Source organism: Python bivittatus, unplaced genomic scaffold (assembly GCF_059951505.1).
Source record: "Python bivittatus isolate LINGU-HERP-01145 unplaced genomic scaffold, Pbiv_v1 ctg000330_np1212, whole genome shotgun sequence".
Lineage (NCBI taxonomy): Eukaryota > Metazoa > Chordata > Lepidosauria > Squamata > Pythonidae > Python > Python bivittatus.
Window position 1 is genome coordinate 25644824 of NW_028277058.1, and position 25799 is coordinate 25670622.

Consider the following 25799-nt stretch of genomic DNA (forward strand, 5'->3'; position numbering starts at 1 on the left):
TTTTGAAGAGCGGGCGGGGATGGAAAGCCTGTGCCAGTCGCAGACCCAGCCGCTCTCTTCCCTCCCTCCACGTTATCCTCCTCTCTTGCCTCCCTCTCCCCCCTCCTCTAGAACTGGGGTCGCTTCTAGAAGTAGTAAGCTATTTGCGCCTTGGTGAAGAGAAAAAAAATAAAGCGGCAGCAGGAGGAGGTGGCAAGCAAGCGCCGCCGAAACCGAGGGGCGGAAGGCGGACTGTAGCGAGAGAAAGGGGCGGACCGGAGGGGATGGCACGCAAGCGCGATGGAAGCTCGGAGAGCCCCACGCGGGCGCTCTCGGAGCCTCGGCGGTGGCTCTTTCAGTTCAGCTGCGAAGGGGCCTCGGGGCAGTAGGGAGACGGCGACGGAGTGAGCCGCCCGCTGTTGGGAGAGCGGAGCAGCCGGGCTGGTTCCAGACCGGGGTTGGTTTGAAAGGCAGAGCGACAGCCGCTCTCGCCCTGCCCGCCCGGCCAGCCATGGGGTAAAAGGGAGCGAGCGGACACCGAAACAATAAAAGCGGCTGGTGCTACCGGGCTCCTCCCGCCGCTGACAGAGCAACTGGCCGAGTGGGGAGAAGGGAGCGGAGATGCCGGGGGCTGGCAGGCGTTGACCGACCGACCCGCTAGCAGGAGGAGGAAGCCAAAGTGAAGCAAGGCGGTTGAGAAAGCGCGCGGTGGATGCGTTTCGGGGTTTGGAGCGGCGACGGCGGCAGCAAAGGGAGAGGCGGAGGTCGGCAGGAGCGGAGAAATGATCGCGGAGTTGGTGAGCAGCGCCCTGGGGCTCGTCCTGTACCTCAATACCCTGGGCGCGGATTTCTGCTACGATGACAGGTAAATGGAGGAGTTGGGGCTGGAGAGTCGGCGGGCACTCCAGCCGAGCAACTGCTACGAGAGGCCGTGCCCTTCCCCCAGGGGATACCCGGTTAATGCGTGTTAATGATTGAGCTTACGGCGGTGCGTTCCTCGGGAAGGGAGGAATGTAAGTTGCAGGGCGCGAGAGTGCTCGCGGGGCGAGGTCCTCCGCTGGACGCGGTGACTCCCCTTAACTCGTCCGGTGCCTGGATTTCTTAACCTTGTAGTCTTTGATGTTCTCTTTCACCTGTTGAAGCGGGGTTCGTCTGATCATTTTCTTTTTCTTCCATTGGGTTGATTTTCCCCGCCACCTGGTAAATGGAGTTGCTGTTGCAAGTACTGTAGACAAACACTCGCAATTCGCAGATTTCCTCTACTGTCAAGTTACTTTGGTCGAACTAGCCCTGCCGGGAATAAACAAAACAGCCGAGAGGCTGGGAGCGCCAACAGTCTAATTGTAATAAATCTCTAATCCTTTTTCTTCCTAGATCGCCTTTTCTACTCCTTGCAAATATATCTGCATGTCATGGAAGGAACACTCTGCTTTGCTTGAGGCTTAATTACATGAACATGTGTGCGTTCTGTGGTATTTTGTGGGGGAGAAGTGTTATGTTTTTCCTCTTCAAAGCAACACCTTAATAGCAGGCCATTTAAACGATGTTACATCTGGACAAGAAAGGGGAAAAAAATCGCATCACGTTTTGGATTGATTCCATTTGTTTCTCTTGACACTCTTGTTTCCGGAGCATAACATACTTCTGATGGCCTCTTAGATTCTCATATGCATGGCGAATAAAAAAGAATGGAAATATCTTTAATATTCGAAAAGTAGTGATCTGAATCTGGGTTTTCTAACTTGAAAGTTCTTACCTTTTAAATGCCATGGGTGTATCAAGAGAAAGCCACATGCTCTTGTTTAGAAGTTCCCTAGAAGGAGCTCTGATATTGAAAAACTTATTTTTCCAAGTACACTGAGCTCTGAGTGAAATTAAGTTCTGAAATAGGAACTTTTGCTTTAACTTTACTCATAGGGGCAGTACTTGCTCGAAAAATCACAGAGTAGCTGTTTTTAAGTGTCTGTGCGCGGGCGCCTGTACATGCATTATCTTTAAAGATCTGCCTGGCAGTTGTTTTTTTTAAGCATTTATGTTGAGCCTTGGTCTGTGTATAAAACATTGCTAATGGGGTAAAATAAAGGATCTAGGACTTAAATTTGTCTCTTTTGAGTTTGGGCTGCTAATGAGAGCTGTACAGAATTGCTGAACAAAATGACACTGATGTCAAGAAATGTCACAGTTGTGCTGGTGTTTCTACCTTTCCTTAAATAGACCCTATTTTAGGAAATTGATGAAAAGCTCTTTTAGTAATTAGAGAAAATTCCAATTTGTTCCTTTTTGCAGTGATATAATCTGATTGCAATTAGAGCAGATGCATAATTAAAATATATTGGGGAGAAGAGCATGCTTGGCTGAGCTTATAAGCCATTCTGGGGTGTTTGTATGCTCCATTGACGTTAAATCATCCAAAAAGTGAGCAGAAGTTTACTTTGACAGCATTTCATCAACCCCTTTTTGTATGGAAAGTGAATGGATCCCTTGGGTGAGGGTGAACTGCCCTTCAGTAAAGTGTTTGCATTGATAGGAATTTTCTTACATGATAGTAATTTGATACTACAGTATCTAAAAAATCCAAACTAAGCTGTTTGTGACATAGATGGAAGATCTGCAGTTCTCATTTTATATATCCATTAGTTTCATAGTTGTCAACAAACAGAACTATTCAGTGGCTTCAGAAAGATGATTTGGAGAGGATTGTGTAGAAGGCAAACTGTGAGGGAGGACAGCAGAGCTGAGGCCAGAAAAGCCATCTGAAGCCTTTATAGGGAAATACACAGAAAAGAAAAGAGGGATACTTGCCCTGCAAATCATTTGCCCTTCAACACAATCTGTCCACGTTCGAGTAGCGCATTTGAGAAGTTTCTTTTGTTTCAGATGGGTTGCACCTGTTATTATTCAGGAGTTAATAATAAACTCATACGCTCCTTTTGGTTTTACAAAATTGAATGCCAGTTTCTGTGTCTTCTTGGTTATATTAGATATCCAGCCAGGTAGCAATAAAGAACATATGAGTTGTTTAAGATATTTAATAAAACCATTAAGTGTATTGTAGTTTGGTAATAGCGTTTGTAAGGGTAAAAACAAAATAATGCAAAACCTAAACAAAATCTGAGTCAGTCCTGTTAATACTAAAATATAGTTTCTATCCTAATGTGTAGAAGTTGTTAATGTCAGAATATTAAACTTATTCTGTGGAATGCATTATTGCCATGGCTGATAAAACGGTATGCACCTGGCTCTTGACATGCTTACAAATATGACAATTATTCTTAGTTTTCTAAGAAAGGTTGTAATTGTCTGAGAGACAGATTGGTGAAATATACTGTACCCTCGGTTTAACTTGGTTAAAGCTAGATGGTAGTTCAGAACATTATTCAAGATAATGAATGAAAAGATCAAGCTCTTTGTTGTTCTGGCCATAATTGTCCTTTAATGTCATTAGGGAAAGTTAGTAGCAGTTAAATTGTAGGCTATCTATATTTTTTCTGTTCATATAATTATTGGGGTAGCTGCTTGGCATTAAGACTTCATCAGTTAAATTGCATTTAACCTGTAGGCTTGTTAAATTCCTCTAAAAGCTAAAGACTTAAACACTCACTGAATTCTGAAATGTACTGCCATGTGTGAACTGAGATTATTGATTATTCTTTGTAGTTGGTCAATTAATTACTGCATTTTCTATTATTCTGAGAAGGAAGGACAAATTGCAAGGGAGTGAATGCTTCCTCCATACCACCACTCCATACCATAAAACTCCTTTTGAGGGTTAAATACCAGTACTAGTCATAGAGTTATGCTTGTCAAACCCCCTTCCCCCCCCCCACAAAAAAATATACACATTCTGTGGAACAGCAGAACAGAGCAAGTCATTTGCCAGAAGAGTTATAGATTATAATTTTAATGAAAATTCAAAATTATGTACACGTTAGCTTTTTAATTAGTTCAAAGAAAATGCTACATTATTCAGGATCCTTCTCCATAGAATGCATGGATTTTTTTTTCTAGCTTATGCTCTAATAGGTGCCTGTAAAAGCATTTTAAGAGTGTCCTAAGATTAAGTGTTATTTATGTATTTATCCATCCATCCATCCATCCATCCATCCATCCATCCATCCATCCATCCATCCATCCAGTTTATATAGTCACCACAGGCGACTCTGAGCAGTGTATAACAAAGCCAAAAACAGTTAATAAATACATTAAAAATATATCATAACTATCATACAATAAGATCAATTCCTTAATGATAAAAAAATTGAAACCAATGTGCAAGTATGATGTAGAATGAAGTTACTTATAGTTCATCATTCTATCGTGAGGCCAAATTTCATTTTAAGTAAAATTAATAAGTTTAGTTTTTAAAAAATGTATCGAAAAGATTTGGTGCAGTCATTACATGTGCATGCAGCTATGAATATATACGTGTATCTAAGTAGCTGTGAAGATTCATTGAAGACATGTTTGTTAAAAAATACAATGAATAAAATCTAATTGACCATTGTAGAGCAAATAGCCTGTTTCTTCAGTCTTGATGAAGTTGTCTTGACAGGCAAAAAAGTAATAGATCGGAATTCAGACAGAAAATAAATTCTTCTGGTGTTAGCGGGACAGATTAGATTAATTCCAAATGTTCTTGAGTATAATGTGATAATGGTCCTGCTGGATCATCTTAAGGCCTTTCTATTCCACCATCCCATGATTGTTTGATTTGATTTATATCCTATGTTTATTTTGTACAGTTCAGGGCGTCAGCCACCAGTTTCAGTGGCTTAATTTCATGGAGGATAGGTCAATCAGTTTATTTATTTATTTATTTATTTATTAAATTTGTCCCCCGCCCATCTCCCCCCAATGGGAGAAGAGTTGCTACTCTTCTGGATGAGTACAGGTTATCTTCAGTGTCAGAGGGATGATTACTTTAAAAAACAGGGAAGCAACAGCAAAAAGAGGATGCACCTTCATCTGGGCTTCCCAGAGAGGCATCTGATGGGTCACTGTGTAAAACAGGATGCAGGACTAAATAAGCTTAGGCCTGATCAAGCAGAAATGTTCTTGTGTTCTTAGATCCCCATGTGATATCCTTTATCGAGTGTCTTGATTCAACCAAGGGCTTGATTATAAGGCCACAGAAATATATATTTTCCCATTTTTTGACCTTTGCTATTAGTCTTCTGCTATTCTGGTAGAAAGGGGCACTGAAGCCTATATTTGTAGACACAGATGAGTGTTGTGAATTACTTTTTATTTTGAAATATCAAAACTGCAATATCATGATCTTGAGACAGGATGGTAATAAGAGATTTCTTCATTCATTTTGATGATAGTTACTTTTTCCTGTGTCTCTAGCATTGCTAACTGCTAATGCTAGTTAGTGCAAATGCTAAAAATGCTTCAGTGCAAATGCTGAAAATCCTGCAAATTTGCCACTTAGGGTAAGCTTTGATTGTATTACATTCTGATAGACAAACCATATACTGTATAACCTCTTAAAGCAAGTCAAATCCTAAAAGATTATATGTCACTGAGAATCACAGTTGTATCCCAAATCCCAGTAGTTTTTAACCATAGATGCCATACAACTTATGTAATGATGTATTATTTTCATGATTGGTTTACTGTGGTATCCATGACAATGACATAAATGGACAAAACTCTAGAATTAACTATGTATGTATGTTTTGTGCCCCTGGTATACAAAATAGCCTCAGTAGCCAGCGAACATGCAAACTGTTCCTCTTGGGTAAAAACAAATTACAACATTACCTAATGATGTGCTACTTTAAGAATGCTATGTGAGATTTAGAAGGCATCCCCACTGACTTATATGATTAATCAGTATTTATTAATGAACTGGCTGTCACTAATTCACCATATGGTCTACCATGATATTCTATAATATTGTTTATAAAAATGTTTTCTTAGCATCTGTTTAAGAGTTTCATGTGTGGATGCATTAGCATATTTATTTCTGTCCATGGCTTGTATTCAAATGATACAATGTCGTTAATATAAAACTACTATTTTCAGTCCCAGCTTCCAAAATCAATATTTTATGATGCATTTATCCACGCTGTCATTGCAGTTTCATGTCTGGAATTATAGGGTTTTTCTTTTTAAATGCCTGATGTCCTTTCTTTCTTTCTTTCTAAGGACCAGGGCCTTCAGAACTCTAGGGTTCAGCCAGTTCAGTCATTCCTGTGCAAAGACAGTACAGGTGTTGAGATGACCTTTTACCTACTTGCTAACCCATCATATATTCCCCCCCTCCCTCTCCCTTGTTGAAGAAAAATATCTGTGGTGGTTCTGTTAGGTCAGTGCCTCTGTGGAAAGACTGGGAAAAATGGGTATATGTACCCCCACCTGTTTTCATTCCTTTAACCACCCCTCTCTTTCGTTGTGGGTTTTGTGTATCAGAACTGAATAATGAGATGCAATGCTTAGACAGGCCCCATTTTTAAATGGGAAGACGGTAAGCTAACCTAGCCAATCCCTTACAAGTCATGGCTGATGGTGGGGAATATGTTTAATTTCAACTGACCAGCAATTTTTTTTGGGGGGGGGGCTAAAATCAATTGACCGGGTCAGTTGATCCAGTTTTCTCATTCACATGATACTCTACGCCCTTCCCCTTGACACAGTTAAGTGTGTCATGTAAACAGGGCCACTGTGTTGAAATTTTATCTTGCTAAATTGCTTCAGAATAGAAAACTGTTTTGCAGGGTTAGTTTCTTTGTCTCCATTCAGCCCAATGCAATTCTTGTTCTTTTTGAATGGATGTGGATGTGTGTGATAGCTGGTAAAGACGCCTACTGCTGTTATTGGACTTCTTTCTATAAAGAACAGTTTTTCACTTGAAATTGGTCTGTTTGGTCTGTCTGGCATATTCAGGTGTCTATTAGTTATAACTAGAATGTGTAAGGCCATTTACAGGTATAATGAAAGCTACCTACTTGTACTCACTATTCTGTTACATACCCCAAAGCCAAACAAATCAGCACACTTTATGGGTAGTATTATGTTGTCCTATAATATTGAATGATAATCTATTTCTACTAAATTTGATCATTTTGAAGGAACTAAGATTCAGTATAAGCAGAGCCATTTTACATTTAACTTTTTCATTTTGTGACTTAATTTATAATATTATGACTGTTTTCACAATTCTGAAAGATGTAGCTTTGATCTTTTAATTGAACAACGTGGATATGTGGATTCTCTTAAGAAAATATGTCTTTATGTAGGAAAACTAGATTGATACAATGCATTGTCATTGTCTGAAAAGTGCATTATCTGAAAATTTTATCTCAATGTATATTACATCATGTAAATATGTTGTTCCTCAGATCTTATTTTGGGCCTATCCCATGAGACTGTATGTGGCAATTGATCTAGGATACCTGCCAGAAGAATGCAACTAAAAAAATAATGAAAATATGTTGATATCTGTTTATTAGTGTCTGTGCGAGTCACGTTGGAATTTAATGTGTGATTTCTCTAGTAATCTGCAATGCCATGGGCCTTGTGTCTTCTCTGAAAGATTTTCCTGCTACATTTTGTACATTTGACCTGCCACACGGAGTGGAATCCCTTAAGATAGTTTGACACTAAACATTAGCAAGCATGTTTTCTGTCAGTGTAATATATCTTATTAAAGACATATTAACAGTAAGCCTCAATCTATCCCAAATGATTCTTTCCTTATTATTTCAAGACCTAGTAGCAATTAAGGATCTGGCTTCCCCAAATATGTGGGAGAGATCCAGTGAGAACAGCTGAAAATATGAGATGCAAAACTGCTGAAATAACAGGATAAAATTTTACTGGGAAGGAATATATGCAATTTCATGACCATGTGCTTATTTATTGCAAGAAGCTATAGAGGCCTGATGGACCTACTGCATGAGGTTTCTGCATTTTATGGCAGGGATAGGCAATTTGATGTTCTTCAGAAGTTTTGGACCACAACTCGTGGGGTTTATCTGGAAGACACCAGGTTACCTAATCCTGTTCAAGTATGTATGTATGTTTGTATGTATGTATATAGATACACTTATCTGCAGGATGCCTAGTTAAAAATACAGTATTGATTCAGGGCTTGGCAACCATATTCCATGAAGGTGTTTTGGACTGAAGCACTAACATACTTTACATTCAACATGGTATCTGGGATAATTGATGGAGAGTACCAGGCTGCCTACATTTAAACTAATTCAAAGGAACCAACTGAGGCTGTTGGCCACAAATTGTGGTTTTCAGCCCAGCCCTTTAACCCAATGAAGGACATACTCATTTATTAAGACACCTTAGTAATTGAGGACTCCTTCCCAAGGAGAGAGCCCCGAAAATAGAAAGCATAAATCTTTTATATCTTTTCAAAAACAGCATCGTAATCAAAGGTTACATGATTGGTCACATAGTTGAGCATGCGTACTTAATAACTAACATCCCATAATAACATAACACATTTTCAAACCATATGTGTCTAGGTCCATGACAACTGGTGGTTTTTTGTATCTGGGACACATAGTGGTTTTAGAACATCTTTATTTTAGACTTTATCTGAATACACATCTACATCTCTGTTTCTGTTCTTCTGCTAGCTGACTTCACACCTGATCAATATCTTCCTGTTTCAGCTCTTTTGCAAACTTAACCACAGAGCTTGTTGGCATGTTCTTTTGAGGGGTGGAAGCCCAATAATCTATGACCCCAGTCTGACTCTATCAATTAACTCCAATTTTGCTGATATCAGGCTCTCTCATATACAACAGCTTCAATAGTTGAGCAGAATCCTACAGTTACTCTGAAATACATATTTATATAATTTCTGCATATTGAAAGCCATAGTTGTAACAGATTTAATGGAAGGGCTACTTAAGATAGATGTACTTTGTGGGATAATTGTTGCTGAAGCCCAGTAGCCCATGTAGTTAAGCATTTTGGGTCTCACAGAGGCCAACCAGATGGATATGGGATAGATGGACAGGAATATCTTGCTTTCACTTTTTTAGTAGCTGGTACTGATGAACTATAATGCTGAGTTCATACAATACACTAATAGTCAAACTAATCATCTGTTTTGGGCTGGGGCAGTTTGTGATCCCAGCTAACATATGGTGACTTTGAATAGGAAATTTAACATTTTTTCTTTCCTTTGAGTTAGATTTTATTTTAGCTTTGCATTTAGTTTGAAGTCTATTCATAGTTTCTTGTGTGAGTGGCTGAGATGTGATTCATAGAAGTCTTAGTTTAGGAATATTTTCAGTACACTCCTACATGGGTTCAGAAATAAGTTACTGTAGTGAGGCTTATCCCTCAGATAGTAAATGTAGTTTGGTTAACACATGGCTAAAGCATTTTTAAGTGGTGGATATAGACGTTTTATGGTAAATATTCCCTCACTGCAAGGACCTTCTTGGCTTGCTTAAGCTAGGATAAGTGATGGCTTTCTCTTTTTAGAATTTTACTTACCTGGACAATACAAACATCAGCACTAGTATTTGTATACAGTATTATGAACATTTGTTGCAGTTGTGTAGTCCCAGGTGGATGTGCTCTTCTGCTGATGGAACTATAATGTGCCTTGGGAATGTTCTCTCTAATAAGATCCATCAGTGAGATTTTGGAATGTTCTGTCTAATAAGAGGAGATGGATTTTACAAAGTTATTTGCTGAACTATACCTATAATTAGAAAACTTATATAATAATATTGATTGAGTGGTTAATGTCTTAACCCATTATTTGCTTGAATTTTCAAAGATTGCAGGTTAGAGGTATCTTATCTCTTCGTAAAGCTCTAAGTATTTCTCTAAGAAGATCAAAGGAAACAAAAATGGACATCTCTCCCATTCCCACCCCCTGTAATTACAGTGTGTTGAGACTTATTAGTGGTTCCAATAGGCCTTTGTGGGTAATTATTTATAATTTATACTGAAACAATAATTATGGCTGGTTCCAAACTTCTCATTTGTTTGGAGGCTTTATATTATAGACCTTTTATTGCTATAATTTGTAACACATGATACTGTTTCATGGGATCTTTCTTCTAGTAATCCAGGACTTGCTGGACATTTTTGACTAACTTTTTAAAAGATAGATTCAGATGGCTACAATGAGATTTGGATGGCTCTGATGGTCTTGGCTTTCTTGAGGGCTGTTAAAACTTGGCTTTTTCCCTAAGCATGAGGGCCAAGGTGTTAGGGGACCCCAAAATATGTGTGCATTTTATGGGATTGTTATGAAGTGCTTGATGGTGGTTATCATCATCAACATCATTATTTATTGTATCATTTTAATTGGTTAAATATTTTTATACTGTTTTTGCATGTAATGGTCTCCACACAGAGTTATATATTTAAGATGAGCAGCTATATAAATGTTATAAAATAAATGAGATAGATAGACAGACATTGTTCACTGCTGCTCTTTCTACTGGATGTGCCTACATTTTAGTGTTTCACCTTCTGGATCTCTAAGCTAATTTTGAGTGATTCTTGAGGTTAAATTTGCTTTTGGGGCTTTGAGGTTTAGAGGGGCCTTTGAACTCTGACTTTTCTTTGTGTGGCTGGTCCCATGGATTCTTCTTATCTCTTTTCCCAATAGCTGAATTGATTGTTAATGAAGATTGCAAATATTGACAAAAACATACACAAGCACACACAAAAACACATGAAGGAGATTTGCTGTTTGATTCATTGTCAGAAGATCAGTTAAAAATGTACTTTTTGTACTATGTTGATATTTTGCAGAGAATTTTGCTTTGATTAACTCTGATGGTGGTCAGAGTGGTACAGAATATGAATGTCATTCTTTAGGAGTGTCCTTCTAACAGTTTGACAGATACTTTTATTTCTAGGTTTAATGTGATAGTTTTCCAGAAAAAGCACTAGATATATTTTCTTTTGATTTTTGTTAAGCAGTTTCAAATAATGAGAGACAGTTCACTTTGGATTGTAGTCTTTGGAAAATGCAGTATTGCGTTTCAAACCCAGCAGTAGTACTTACTGGAAATGTGTTAATTTGAAGCAGGGAATAATTCATTTTGGCAAAGCTTTGTGTCAGTGTGTTCCTCTTATAAAATATTCATCAAAGTAATGATGGGATTTCAGGACTTGAAAATCCGCATTATACATTAGATTATTTAAAATGATTTTAATGAATTGTAGGACACATTGCTTACCATATATTTGGAAGGTCAGAATTTTTGCTTTTTTCTGTGAGGTAACAGAAAGAATCAACTGTTAAATTTTCCCAATAAAAGTGCTTAAGTCTACTGTAAAGAAGTTGTTGAATTACATGAAACCTTTTTCCCTCCCAGGAGCAATAATTGTAGGAACAGTAATTCTCCCAGATCCAACTAGTCCTGGAAACAAATACTTACAGATAATTGAATCAGGATTTTCCACATGAGAGTACCAAGCATAGCTAGTAGACAACTGGGCCATTTACAGGATTATTTTGTCTTTAGTTCTTGCTAAACTGAGGAAAATTGAACTTTGACTCTCTGATAAGCTAGATTCCTATTATAGACTTATGAACTTTCAGTCCCAGTAAAGATCTTGCTGGCTGTGATCAAAACAAACTTCTTTGACTTTAATTAGCAAAGCATAAATTAATTGCATTGGCGAAAATATCGCTATCATAATCCTAATGATGTCTGTTTAGCTGTTCTGACAGTAACTAACACATTCAATATAATCACTTCACAATTCGTAGTAAATATAGTATTGTAGCAATTATCTGCTTATATATTAGGGGTTTCACTATTTGCTTTAAAAAAAATACTACAAGTGAAAATAGTCTAGCAAGGAAGACTGTAGTTAGGGATTATTTAAGTGGCATCTGTGATGTGTGTGTGTGTGTGTGTGTCAAAACAGACAAGGTGGGAGTTATGGCATTGTGATCAAAGTCCTGTCCCTTTGTACACACGCACAATTCCAGTATCTGTACAAAGGACGCAGAGCTTAGAATGCAGTGCTCTGATTGCCATCTTGCCTCTTTTGGCCTCTGCAGATGCTGCTAGATTATTTTCTTCTCTTCAAGGATGAATGTTTAAAGAAGAGATCTGTATTTGGTTGCTGCCTTAACATTGATTTTAATTATATTGATTTTAATTTTGCCTTCAGTTTCATTATACTGTTTTATCTTTATGTTTTTTAATTTGTATTTTTAATTACCATAGGCCACCTTTAATTTTGTATATGCAGAGGTTTATGTAAACAAAAAGCAGAATATAAATTTAACAAATAAGTGATGTTGTACATTTGAGTATTGCCTCTGCTTCAGTTGTTTCAGCAATACCCTGTCTGATGTACACAAGAGCTATATAATGATATCTACAGTCATGTTTTTGTGATGTTGACATCAGTCTTTAACAAAGATGCCTATTATCCCATTAGCTATAGTGTTTAGTATCCCTGTTGTTAATAGGAGTGTTCCAAAAATATAAATAACAACAACAGAAAATTTCTGCAGAATTTGAGAGATCTGTCATTTCCAAAACACAGAAAAAGCTACTATATAGTAGGCTAGTCTTGCTGCTTGTGTCTGCTAGCAAGAAAAGCATGCAGGATTTTGTAGGAATTAGCATGAAGAAGAGTCCTGAGTTGGGATCATGTGATCTCTTATAAAAGTATTATTTTCTCCTCTACCCCTTCCAGATAGCCAGCAGTTTCTAACTGTTGTCTCTTGATTGGAGCAAAGAACTCTTCCTTATTGGAATCCTAGTTTCGCTAGCCCTAACCTGGCTGCATGGGCAATAGTTAGGATCATGGGCTTTTAGTCTCTTACCAGGACAAGTTGCTGATAGCATCTCGATAGGAGGGATTGGGGATTTGCTGCCTATGAAGCAAAATGTCATTGGTTTGAGGTGAGGCCACCCACTATGCCTTGAAAGGTCATCTCCGTGGAACAGATTGCAGAGGTGTAACCACATTAGTTAGTGAAGCAGAAACATAATACATCCTTACCTAACAATAAAATATTTCAAGGTGCTATGTAGCTTTTTTTTGCTCTTTATACCCATAACAATATCTTCAGAAGGAGCTATTGATGCAATCTAATTAGGTTTGTGGGGAATTTGAAACTGCTTGGTATTGTAATATGCCTGGTTAGGTTTTGTGTGTGTGTGTGTGTGTGTGTGTGTGTATGTATACTTTCCTGCAGCTGGGAAGAGGTGGTAAAGGCAAAGATAAAGATTTTTATTCTGTCTGTTTCTCAGTTCACTTCAATTTATTCAGGTTTTCACATGGATAGGAAGACTTTGTAGATAAAAATATTTGACATTGTAGGTGAAGCAATGAAAATATATAGGCTTGGATGCCCAGGAGAGGTACAAATATTTCAACACTGCATCTATCTGGTTTTTCTAAAGCATCAACAGGTTGTTGAAAATGTAAACTAAACAAAAAGTAACATTTTTTCCTCTCCTATGGATGTAATTATTTGTACTAGATCTATAATAAAAATGCATATGATCTAGCGTGACACTAAAGACTAACATTTAAACATATCAGTATTTTTTCTCTCTACAAACTTAGTATTTATTTATTTATTTATTTTATTGCTTTTAAATTAATAACTGAAAAAGAAAAGGAACAAAACACAAAAATAATTATAATGCAAACTCTCTACAAAGTTAGTTGAAGCAGGTATCTTACCAACTACTTTGCTGTCCTTTCACTCACGTACTGGTAGTCAGTAACTTTTCTAATGCAATAGTAAAGTACTCAGTATTATGATGGATGGAAGGATCATCATCAAATATATAGCATAGGAAAGAAATTTACCAATGTATGCTAGACCGTATGACATGGCAAGCTATGGCTGGATATAGTTAGTATTCCTTTGTTATGGTGGTTTGATCAGCCTGAGTGGGGGAAGCTGAACTTGGAGCATCTCTCCATTTCATACTTCAGCTATAGGGATATTAGAGTTAAGAACATCAGAAATGCTATGGCTGGAATATCTGATTTTACAACTTCTCCTGCCTCCTGACTTTGTGCACAGAAACCAAAAGGTGTATTAATCACACGCTAACCTACCCATCTGTTTTGAAGACACACAGCACAAAGGCTAAGGTAAATAAACTAAAAAACAAACACACTATAGATATAAATTGTAGCTAATACACTTTCCCTTCATCACTTTTTAACTTTTATTCTGTATTTGGATTTTATGCTAAGTCTAACCACATTATGGATTAGCATGTTGTATGGACTAGGTCATTACATTTGCTGCTTTCTGTTTAGTACTATCCTGGATTTTTTCCCTCTTGAACAAAATGTACATGTGACAGTATTGAGAGAATGGAAACAAGTATTGAGTTGGATTTTTGTACGTATTGTTTCAAGAAGGCAATTTACTAAATAAAATCACACTACTTTAAGATTTAGGAATAAATTTGCAAAAAATGTGACCACTAGGCAATTACAATGATGTTTAATTGGGGAGTGTGCACTTGTATTAATTGCAACCATTTGCAATTTTAACCAGTTAAGCAAGCTCAATAAAACACAATACTAAGCCATGATGGATGTGTTTATACATCAAGCTTAGTCAGAAACAGAGCATATTATGGCTTTGCTACGTGTGGACTAGGCAGGTATAGAGGTGTCAGGCAAGAAGTTATAGCATATTTATATCAATTAAGTAGATGACCTTTTGTTTCACTGTAACAGTTGGTATATTTACTCATGTTCATAGCAGGTGGCAGGTTCTACCTTACCTCAGCTGATCTTAGCAAGCTAAGCAGGATCAGACCTGGCTAATATTGGATGGGATAGAAAAGTGAACTAGAAAGTTGGACAATCCCTGAAGGCAACGACAAACCACTTCCGTAGAGTTGCTAAGAATACATGGATGTGTCAGTGAAGTCACCAGGGCTAACATGAGAAAGACTTTGCCTTACATTTGCCATTAAGTATATGTGCGTATTTGATTAGATAAAATTTCATAATTTACATAGTTCAGTGATAAATTCTAATTGTGAGGTATGTTGTATTTGCATAAACTTCATCCTCTGAAATACAGAAAGCTTGAGATATATGCCAGACCCTAAAGAGCTTATCAGTTTGATTGTCACTAGTCTCTCTCTTTCTCATTAGACTATCTATAAGACTTAACATCAGTCAAGAATAAAAACAATTAAATACATTATCAATTTTATTGCAATTCATATACTAGACTTCTTCTTTATGCTCTAACCAGAGAACTGTAACATATGACAAAGGAAAGGAGAAAAGGGGCAAGGAGACATTGGGATGATGCCCATAAATCCCCAGTTGTCTGATCCAGCTGCTTAGACTTCAAGATACATCTCAGAGCTTCTGTTTCCAAGACACTCAGCACCCAGATATTGCATAATACTTTGAGCATGTCTTACCACATAAATTCCTAGGTTATGAATCTGATACCCAAAATATATAATATAATAATAAATGCATAAGTTATGTATCTGATTATATTTATCTAATTAGAAGGCAATGTTTTATTCCATAACACACAGTGAATCTTGGAAGATTCAGTACAACCACAGATTCAATCATCAAATGTAATCTCCTTCCAAAGAATGAGTGGAAATTTATAACATTTGTATTTATTTAAAAATACACCGATTGATTGTAACTAGAGACACAGATTAAATTCTCAAACTAAGTTCACTGCTTCCATATAGGTTTCTAGAAAAAATAGCCAGCACCCTAGGAAGCTTACAAAGCCCAAACTCAGCTATGCTCAGATACTGTCTCATCATAACCATGCCCCAAGAGCCCTGCTTCCAGAAAGTTGGTCAGGTTTCAATAATATAGATACCATTGTAGTCTCTGTTGCTTTACAGCGCACCAAGATAGTTGTGCTACTGTATACTCTATTATTAGCAGATGCCTTTATTCTTTGAATAGTTATTTGCTATATTAATTTCAGATACTTTTCTTTGGTGGTTACTAAATATTTAAACATTTCTGATAATTCACTTGCATGTATGCACACTATCTTGGTAATCCTAGAGTAATGTATTTAATTTTTGAATTTGTGTGCTACCCTTCAAAACTAGCTTTTCTCATAGCAGCTCATTAGACTGAAATCTAACAATTAAAAGATACAGTTAAAATAAATAATAAATACCAAAATAAATACAGGTAATCGTCAGCCTACTACCATTTGTTCAGCAACCATTCAAAGTTACAGTGCTGAACAAATGGTGGTTATGACCAATTCTTGGAGTCCCGGTGTCCCAGCACGCCCATGGTCATGTGGTCACTATCTGAGCCTTTGGTGACCGGCCTGCATTTATGACTGGTTGCAGCACCCCATGATCATGTGATCGCCATTTGCAACCTTCTCTGCTGGCTTCTCTAGAAAGTCGATAAGAAAGCTGGCAGGGAATGTTGCAAGTTGCTGGGATAATTCTACCCCACCCACGTATCCTCCCTCACGCTGGTCACTTGCACACCCCTTCTCACCCTCATGCATTGCTTAGTGATGGAAATTCTGGAAAGTCAAGGACTACCTGTAATCTTTAAGGTATCATCCTTTTCTGAATGTCTGTATGGACGTGTATAAAAGTATTAAGAATAATAAATCTAAGAATTGTTCTGTAACGTAGATTAGACATACTAGAAAGGAAGCTAGGATTCCTTCTGGAAGAACATGGCATAAGATATACCTATAGTGAGCTTTTAACTACAGTATGTAGTGGTCAAATTTGTGCTCTGTACCTAATTGCTGCTTGTCTCTTCTGTACAATTGTTTCATCTTTCCTTACATCCTTTCCCTCCTCTTTTTACAATCTCTTCACCCAAGAATAGTTGAATGCATTGTGTTGGTGATTCCTTTTAATATTTTGGTGGGGATTCTTTTTAGTGAAGAAAAAGAGAAAGTAAATTAATGATCCTGTTATAGGACTCTACCCCATAATCTGATGAAGTAGAGTGTAATCCATGAAAATTTGTACAATAATAAATTTGTTAGCCGCAAGACTCTTACATACCAAACAATGGTAACAAAAATTACCATTGGATAAACTTATTTAGGAATTCAGTTTTAGAATTACATAGTACCAGACCACATTAATGTTTTTAAATTTAACCAAATCCTTAGTGTTTAATAGGAAAATAATAACCAAAATATTGCAGTGTAATATAATCATAAGGAATTTTTGCTCAGTCTAAAAATAAATGCATAGTCTGTATGGCTTCATAGGTAGGAAATGTGGCACAGAACCCAGGAGAATAAAATGTAGTTTCAAATATGCTACTGATGATGGTAATAACCTAGTCAAACTATTTCACTGCTTTTATTTTCTGATGTGCTTTGGTTGCTCTTGTGTCATACAGGCCTTATAATAGAAAAAAGTGGATTTAGATATGTTTATAGTATCCTGGTATCATTTAGGTGCTTCTAGAATATATTGGGCTTTTTAAGCAGCAGAGCTCTTCTACTCAGGTAACACAAGGGAAGGGAATAAATTTAAGTGCTGGAGTATTCTTATGATTAATATATACTTACTATCCCAATGCTAATATATAAAGATAAACCAATTGTGGGCTGGAAGGTATCTTCTAGCTTTATATAATTTTTGAAGGTGATCTAAATGTCAAGAGGGGGCTAAATAATCCTATATGTTCAGTATAGCCAGTGTCTACTAAAAACAGAAAAATAATTCCCCCATTCTCATACTTAAATATTCAGAGATCTCATGAACTATTTTACAACTATGCATACACATGGTTATATTTGCACATACTAAATGGATGGTGACAGGTAATTACCCTGAGGAAGTTATTTCCTAAGTAGGGCATAAAACATCCACACTGAATTTCCTCTTACCTCCTGTTCCATTCTTCCCTGAGCTGAATAACTAGAAGTTGAACTACAGCCAGATAGTGATTTCCTATGAGACCTTTTACTGCACCAAAGCAGTTTTCTGTCCAGATGTGTGCTGGAATGAGACACAAATGAATTAAGTGCATGCATTTCTATAATTTTATATGCTCATTGTACATGCCGTAAGTGCATGCTTTTATATCTTTGTACAATTATTATTGTTAGCCTGCACCTGACAATGACTGAACTCTGGTTTGACTAATTGAAGTTTGTCTGAATATATATCACTGACGGAGAAATGACTGTCTACAGGTAGTCCTCATTTAGTGACTGCAGTTGGGACAGACAACTCAGTCACTAAGTGGAAAATCACATAACCGTGACTGTGCTTACAATTTTATTTTAGCTTTCCTTTGCTTTACAGCATCAGGAAGATATGACCCCAAACAGCCAGGTGAGCTGAAATGGCAGGGAAGGTTTCTGGAAATTGACTCACAAGGATGCTGGGTAAAAGGGCAAATCTTTTACCTCTTTTTCTCCACTCTCCTGCCCTTTGGAATGCTCACTCTGGCACTGGGATCATTAGCAAAAAGAAAATTAATGTTTGTTTTTACATTTGTTGGAGAGGAAGGGATTACAAGAAAGTAAGCAAGGACACAATGGGATTACACATCAAAAGAATGTGCTAGTGCTGGCTATTTGCCTAGTGCACTCATGGCTGCAAGTCCTGAGCCACTTAGGAGGCAAAGGAAAGCCAAAGGTATGAAACTGATTAAAGTCTTGTCAATTACAGGCAGCACCTGGGAGCTGTCTAATTAAGGTCACTGACCTGAGCTTGTTAACTTGCAGTTAGCACTTTTTAGGGATCCTCTGTGCTGCAGGGAAAAGCAGCTCAGGAAGAGATTGCTTGTTTAGGCAATCTCTCTGCTCTGCGAAAGGGTAAGGAAAAAAATAGAGGCCAACACATACTAACTGACTGTAATGGTGAACATGTGACTGAGTGAGAGATACTGTGATGGTCGTAAATGTGGGCATTGGTCACAAAGTTATTTTTTCATTACCGTCGTACTTTGAACGGTCTCTGCCTGAGGCAGTCATTATGCGAGGTCTACCTGTAATATGAAAATGGATTTATATGTGGAAGATCTGAAATCAGAGTATTATCTATATACTACTAAAACTCTCATTGTGTTTATCTGTTTGTACCCTCAAGAGATGTGCATAACTTTTTTTTAAAAAAAAGATTTATTTATTTTAATTTATTTTACGAAATTTATAAACTTCCTGACTCTGTTATGTCTCCAGACAATATACGATGTGCAAATTTTAAAATTAAACAATACATATAATAGAAAGAGAACCTTACCTCCCAGTTGGATTACAGCAATGCACTTTACCATCTGGAAGCTGCAACTGGTCCAGGGTGCAGCAGCACAGTTAGTTATGGGGGCATCATGGTATGCTCGTGTACCACCACTAGTTTGTAAACTGCACTGGCTCCCAGCAGGTTTCTGGGTGCAAATCAAGGTGCTGGTTATTCTGTATGTTATTTGTGTCTGTTTCTGGTTATATCCTCCCATTCCATATGTTCTTCTAAATTGAACATGTTCCAAGTCCCTGCCCTGTGAATAATTCACCCCCCCCCCAAAGATTTGATTGGCTCCAACTCTCCTTGCTTTTTGTAAGGCATTAAAAACCTGTTTTTGGCCATCTGCGGATTTGGCCCAAGATGTTAGAGGTTGCCTGTTTTGGGAGATGGTATGATGTGTTTTGATGACTGGATTGTATTGTTGTTGTTGTTTAGTATTATTTTTACTGAGTGGGCAGCCATATACATGCCTTTGCCTATTAGCATGACTATGGGTGACCATAGTTTTATGTAACCTCCTATTTTATTGGGTTTGGGATGGCTATTTCCTTCTTTTTGTTCTTATTTCTTAGTTGTGCACTGTGAAAAGCCTTGTGATTAAGTTGGTATAGAAATACTATACAGTGGTACCTCGGGATACGAACTTAATCCGTTCCGTGACTCTGGTTGCAACTCGAGTTGGTCTCAAGTCGAGGTAAAGTTTCCCATAGGGTTCAATGTAAATCTGGTTAATCCGTTCCGCCCTCCGAATTTGGTCGCAACCCGAGGCAAATTTCCCCATAGGGTTCAATGTAAATCCGGTTAATCCGTTCCACCCTCCGCCCGAATTTGGTCGCAACCCGAGGCAATTTCCTCTTCAGAGCCTGACTCCCGCCAAGCCTGCTCTGCATTTTCTTTGGAGCCATGCTAACATGCACACCAAAAACCTTCACAAAACACCGCAAAACACACCACGAGCCTCAGCGAACATCTCCTTGCTACCGCGACCTCGGCCACAGGAAGCCGTGACTGCGTGACAGCAGGGAAAATGGCCGCGGATCTGGTTTGTAAGTAGAGGCAAGTTCATAACCCGAGGTAAAATTTTCCTGCCGAAGCTGGTCGTATCCCGAAATGTTTGTTAGTAGAGGCGTTCGTATCCCGAGGTACCACTGTATATGAATAGACATACAATGGGAAAAATGAAACATGTCAGCTAGACATTGCAACCTGCTGAGACATAAAGGTACAAAAATCATTTAAAAGTTTGGTTTCATATAAATTGGCTAGAAAAAGTTATCATTAAAAGCTGTCTTAATCCCTTGAGATTAAGATAAACATAAATTACCACACACCTCATTTGTAGAAGTTTGCAGATTGTCAATATTTGGATGACACAACAAATTGTTACATGAAATAATAACTTGGAAAAAATAAATGAATAAAATGTTGTGGTGTCAGTTTTCTGCAAAGTGCAATTTTTAAATGCTGGCCCTTTTCCTCGTTGGTGATTCCTAAAATACTAGTTGCTAGGGTTTCTTTTACAAGACTGAAAGTTGGCACTCAGCCTGTTTAAAAGAAAAGTGCTAAAAAGACTTTGGATGCAAACAAGTTCCTTCCTTTTTAAAGAGTAACACTTCAGACAGCAGCTATGCTTAGGCATGTTTTGTCCTAGTCTAATTTTTTGACAGTGCATAATAAATGCTGAGTAATTTATAAGACTTCCCAGAGCCAGTACAGGAAGCTCTTAAGCCAGGACAAGAAGGCCGCCCTATGTTGAGACAAGAAGGCCTCCCTACATCCTGGGATGGCTGCCAGTATTAACAGAGGCGTCATAAAGATCCCTAGATATCCTGCTCCAATGCCAAGCACACTTTCTAGGGCAGTGTTGTCCAAACCTGGCCACTTTTTGCTGGCTGGGGAATTCTGGGAGTTGAAGTCCACTCATCTTAAAGTGGCCAAGTTTGGACAACACTGTTCTAGGGGAAGTGTGTGATTCTAATATTGCAGAGATTCTGCAGGTACCTCAAGAACCTCCTCCAAGGGAGAAGTCATGTCTGGTAATGGTTAACTAATCCGGAGCTTAGATGATTTGGAAAGATACAGGCTAAATTTAATTCCCCTTCACACTTTCAAATGAAACATTTGATGTATGGAGATTAATGGGGAGAGTTTATGTAAATAAGACATTATCACCTACTGATTCCTACCACATATCTCCTGTGCCTACATATATGAACACGTGAACAAAATATTAGAATATCTAAGCTCCTCTGGACCCTCATATATGCCCATCATATTGTAGAAGGAACAGCTAAAAGAGCTGGCTGAAAAATGGAAATCCTGCATGGATCAGGAACTTAATAAAAAATAACACTTCCTTTCATTTGAATCCTTAAATAGTGCAAGAAGAAGAAAAATTTATTGCAGTTATTCATTCTTATATTACTGTTTTCCATATATAGAAATGCAGAAATGCTGAAGCCAGGAGGAAAATAAACCACTTTTTCACTCAGAAATTTTGGAAAAATTGAAATTGTTTTTAAGCATACTGTATCAATCTAAAGTCACTTTATTATTTAGGAACATAAAGTATAAGCTGTGTAATTAGCTTGCTCATAAAATAAATAAAATAAAATGTGTTGCTTTATAAATTTAAAAATGTGATCAATTTTTTTTCCACAAAATAACAGATTAGTATATATATTATTAGTATACATGTTCTTAGTATATATTGAAATTTCATTTCTACTAAATCACATCATTTCTACATCCTTAAAATGTGTAATTTGCATGACATTGTCACACAAACAGCATCCTTGACACAAATGCCATCATTTGCATAATGATATTATTACTCAAGTGATGTAAATTGCTGTGCAAAACTAGTCCATTGCAAAATGTATCCAGTGAGGTATATGTGTATGTGTATGTAAGTAACTACTTTAGAGTGAAGTGGCTGGCCAAATTTCTATTTCATATACTGTTAAGGACATTTCTGGGGAAATAAAACAACAAAGTGATGTTCTTCCTTGGCTGCTGCTTCTGAAAAACATTGGCTGACTTGTACGCATGTCATGTCTCAGTTCCTTCAGAAACCTATTTTTATAGGCATATTGCTGCTACTGCTACAGACATTCATGCTGGAACAAAAGGATAGAAAGCTGTTGGATGACACAATGTCAAGTCTAAGAATCACTTTTAAAACTTGCAATTATATTTTTATAGGAATAGCAAGCATAGAAGGAATACAGTAATGAAACTACAAGGTCCACTTGTTCCTTTTAGTTTTCTGAATAGGGAAAAATGTGTTGATAACATGGAGGGCAAATTCACAAATTCGTGTCCACCAATTGACTGTATTACTAACGAATGCCTTGCGTTTGCAAAAGGTTAAATTAACATCATTGATAGAATTTTTATCCCTTCATCTAGCATTTTTCAGCACTATGCTGCACATCAAAAAATTGTCTTACTTTCTTCAAATCCCTTCTAAAGCTCCCTTCTTGTCTAAAGCCTTTGGCTTTTAACTTTGGTTATTTTATATTACTGTTGTAAAGCCCAAGTATACTTGACTGAACTAAATGCATACCTATTCTCTTATTTAGTCTGCTGTTCATTTCCCTCCCCTTTTCCTGTCTCTATAAGCCTTTGCAAGTCTTGGTCTCCTGTATTTTGTAACATACTTTATACATTGGTTTCACTATAACAATAAGTAATGGTAGATTGAAACCATTGTAGAATGCAGATTGGTTTTGGCATATTCAATATTCCCTAATGTAAAAAGATGCTACATGTGTTAGGTTATCAGTGAGAATATCATTTTCTGTGACAATGTAAGCTATTATATAATATGTGTAAAGTCAGATGTGTTAAACTTACAGTGGGAACTGATCTTTACATTCAGTTTAAGAGTTCCATGGATATCTTTGGTTCTAGCAAGAATAATAATTTGGCATATGTAGAGAGCTAGGCAACTGGATAAAGTAGAGTCTCACTCATCATCTCAACTGATATTGTGCTTTTCCACATTGTGCCTCTGATTGTGAATGTAAATTTCATAAAACAAAATGAATGTCTACCTAATAAATGAGACTTTTTGTAAGTTCACAATTCTTTTACATTGTACACATGCGCGCGTGCACGTGCACACACACACATACATACTATTTTTTTCTCTTACTAAAGCATCAAAATCAGATGGCTGGAAGACAGCTGCTGCTTTGCTTAAAGAGTCTGGTTTGCTCCAGTACTGTAGAAGACAATAATTGTTTATTTAATTATTCTAGTACACTACAGGTGTTCAGAATTTTGGAAAGACATACTGTACAGAGTGAATTAGTATGAGCTTTAATGAAAACTGAATCCTGATTAGATTATGCCTCTGTCCAAAATTATGTGATCTACAAATATTTCCTTTGCTAAGATTAAAAACACCTTTGTATGCTTTGTTCATCATGTTAATTACAATAGCCCATCCAGATTTTTTTCACTGTGAATTTCTAGCAAAACAGTGCCCTGGATATGACTAAATAATTCCCAAGTCTCATGCTGAACATGTACTTCATGGACTATCTTCATAGAGATAGAAATACATAATTTTTAATATAAAATCAAAGCTGCTTACAATATTAATGTAATACCTAAAACCTAGGATGACACAGGAACAAATATTCCCTCTATCTTCCTAAAGAAAGACAAGAGCTATGTACAAGATGAGGATTGGAACAAAGCACTTCTCACCTTGTTCTGTATGGAGTAGCTCATCAGATATGGCCTTTGTTCAGTTGTGGAAAATGAACTGACTAGCCAGGAACTAACTGTATTTCTAACAAGGTAAAGTGCAGGACACCTCCTAGCGATTTGCCAGTTTCATGTACTTTGCCTTTACTATTTGGGAATGAAAGCAAATCTTACTAGTGTTCCTGTAGAATTCCAGTATGGTCAGCTTCTGACAATTCCATCTTCACCTCCCCTTGAGAAGAAAGTAAAGAATGAAGAAAGAAGGTCAGCTGGAAATGAGGAAGGGAAAATTGGGGGAGGCTTGATTGGATGGCTTGTCTGATGCATTAATAAGCCCATGAGCTTTTGGATTCCAATCTCTTTTTAAAATTATCTAGTTTATTTCCATTTAGAAACATACTTTATGTCTACACATAATGCTGAAGGAGAAGATAGAGAAGCTCCAATACCAAGACCTGTTGCTCTTCATCTGCATAGTGTTAAATTCTGATGTCCATATTTTATTACAGTTTACTTGCATTCTCTTTATCTCAGTTCCTATTCAAGTAGATTGGAGTTCAGCTCTGTGTGGCATTACAAAATAAACTAACATTTATTAACTGTTACCAATAAATAACATTGTCAAGTTTGGTTAAAACAGAATAAGACCGTGATTGATTTTTCTTTAGAACTTTAAATTGCTGATGCTACTGGATATTCTATAACTGTTACTTTAGTTTTGTGAATTTGAAATTTGTATGAATTGCATCAGGCCAGTAGCAAATGCAAAAACAACCATTTATAGCAAATATGGGAACTTGTGTCTTCTGAATATGGACTTGTAATTCAGGAAAATATGGAATGGCTACTGCTGGCTGAGGTGTTTTTCAGTTTTTTTTTTTTAAATAGCAATATGATTCATTCTGCTGCATTATGACCAATCATTTGGTCCAGATTAACTCAGAAGAGTTTAAGAAAAAAAGATTAAAAAATAAACTAGTAATAATAATATAATTATCAAAACATTGCAGTGGTAATTTGATCAAAGACTAGCATATTGAAACTTGGGGTTTGTTGAGAGGCTTTATCCACACATGGAATGTATTCATATGTCAATCAATCAAAACTGATTTATGGTCCAAACACAATAAAAGAACAGCATACAATACAATAATTATAAAAGATCATTTTTAAAATATGTCTTATACTGATACAGAGCAATAGAGAAAAGAGAGCTTTAACTTTTTCTTGTCTGTCTTTTAATTTATGTGGGACATGTGGTAAAACAGGAACATTAAGCTGTAGTGGTGATATGTTACAATAAAAAATTGTTTGAATTATCTGGAACAACAACAACAAAAACCCTAAAGTAAGCCCTATAATGAAATAAGTATTTTCAGTATTTGTAAAGCCAAGAGAAACACTTTCTTTCATTGTTGAATAGGATTTGACGGTACAAATTTATCCATCCCTATGTGACTAATTTTGAGTTGAATGTGATTAAATTACAGCAGAAAAATATGTGAAGAGATATCCATATTTGTTTATGGAAATAATTACTGATCCTTCATCATCCCAGATTGCTTCTACTTCCTGACCTAAATAAGTACTTAACCTTTCATAATATGTTATTGAAAAAAAGATTTTGAATAAAGCCTCAATGTATTTAAGGTACTTTTTTTTTTCATAGTCTAAAGTATTGTTTCAAAATTATGCATATTAAATATACAGTAGCCTTCACATGCAACAGACCAAATTTCTTTGGCAGTTTTATAATTATATTAACAGTTAAATAATAGAAATGGACCCAAATAACGTAATTTATATCAGTTACAATGGCATTATCACACACACGACATAGATTAGTGCAATGGCATACTTTCATATTTAAGAAACATTTGTGTAAAATTGAAAATTTATTTCCAC

At 36.9% G+C, this 25799-nt stretch overlaps 1 protein-coding gene across 3 annotated transcripts in view; it reads left to right on the plus strand.

The window, feature by feature from the left end:
• Window positions 1-260: 260 nt before the first annotated feature.
• The window catches only part of TMTC2 (transmembrane O-mannosyltransferase targeting cadherins 2), a 218470-nt gene continuing 192931 nt past the window's right edge, over window positions 261-25799 (plus strand). For all 3 annotated transcript variants that reach the window (XM_088141856.1, XM_088141854.1, XM_088141858.1), the window contains exon 1: window positions 261-844. In XM_088141856.1, the coding sequence (XP_087997982.1) occupies window positions 762-844 (83 nt within the window). In that variant the 5' untranslated portion in view covers window positions 261-761. The remainder of the gene's footprint in view (window positions 845-25799) is intronic.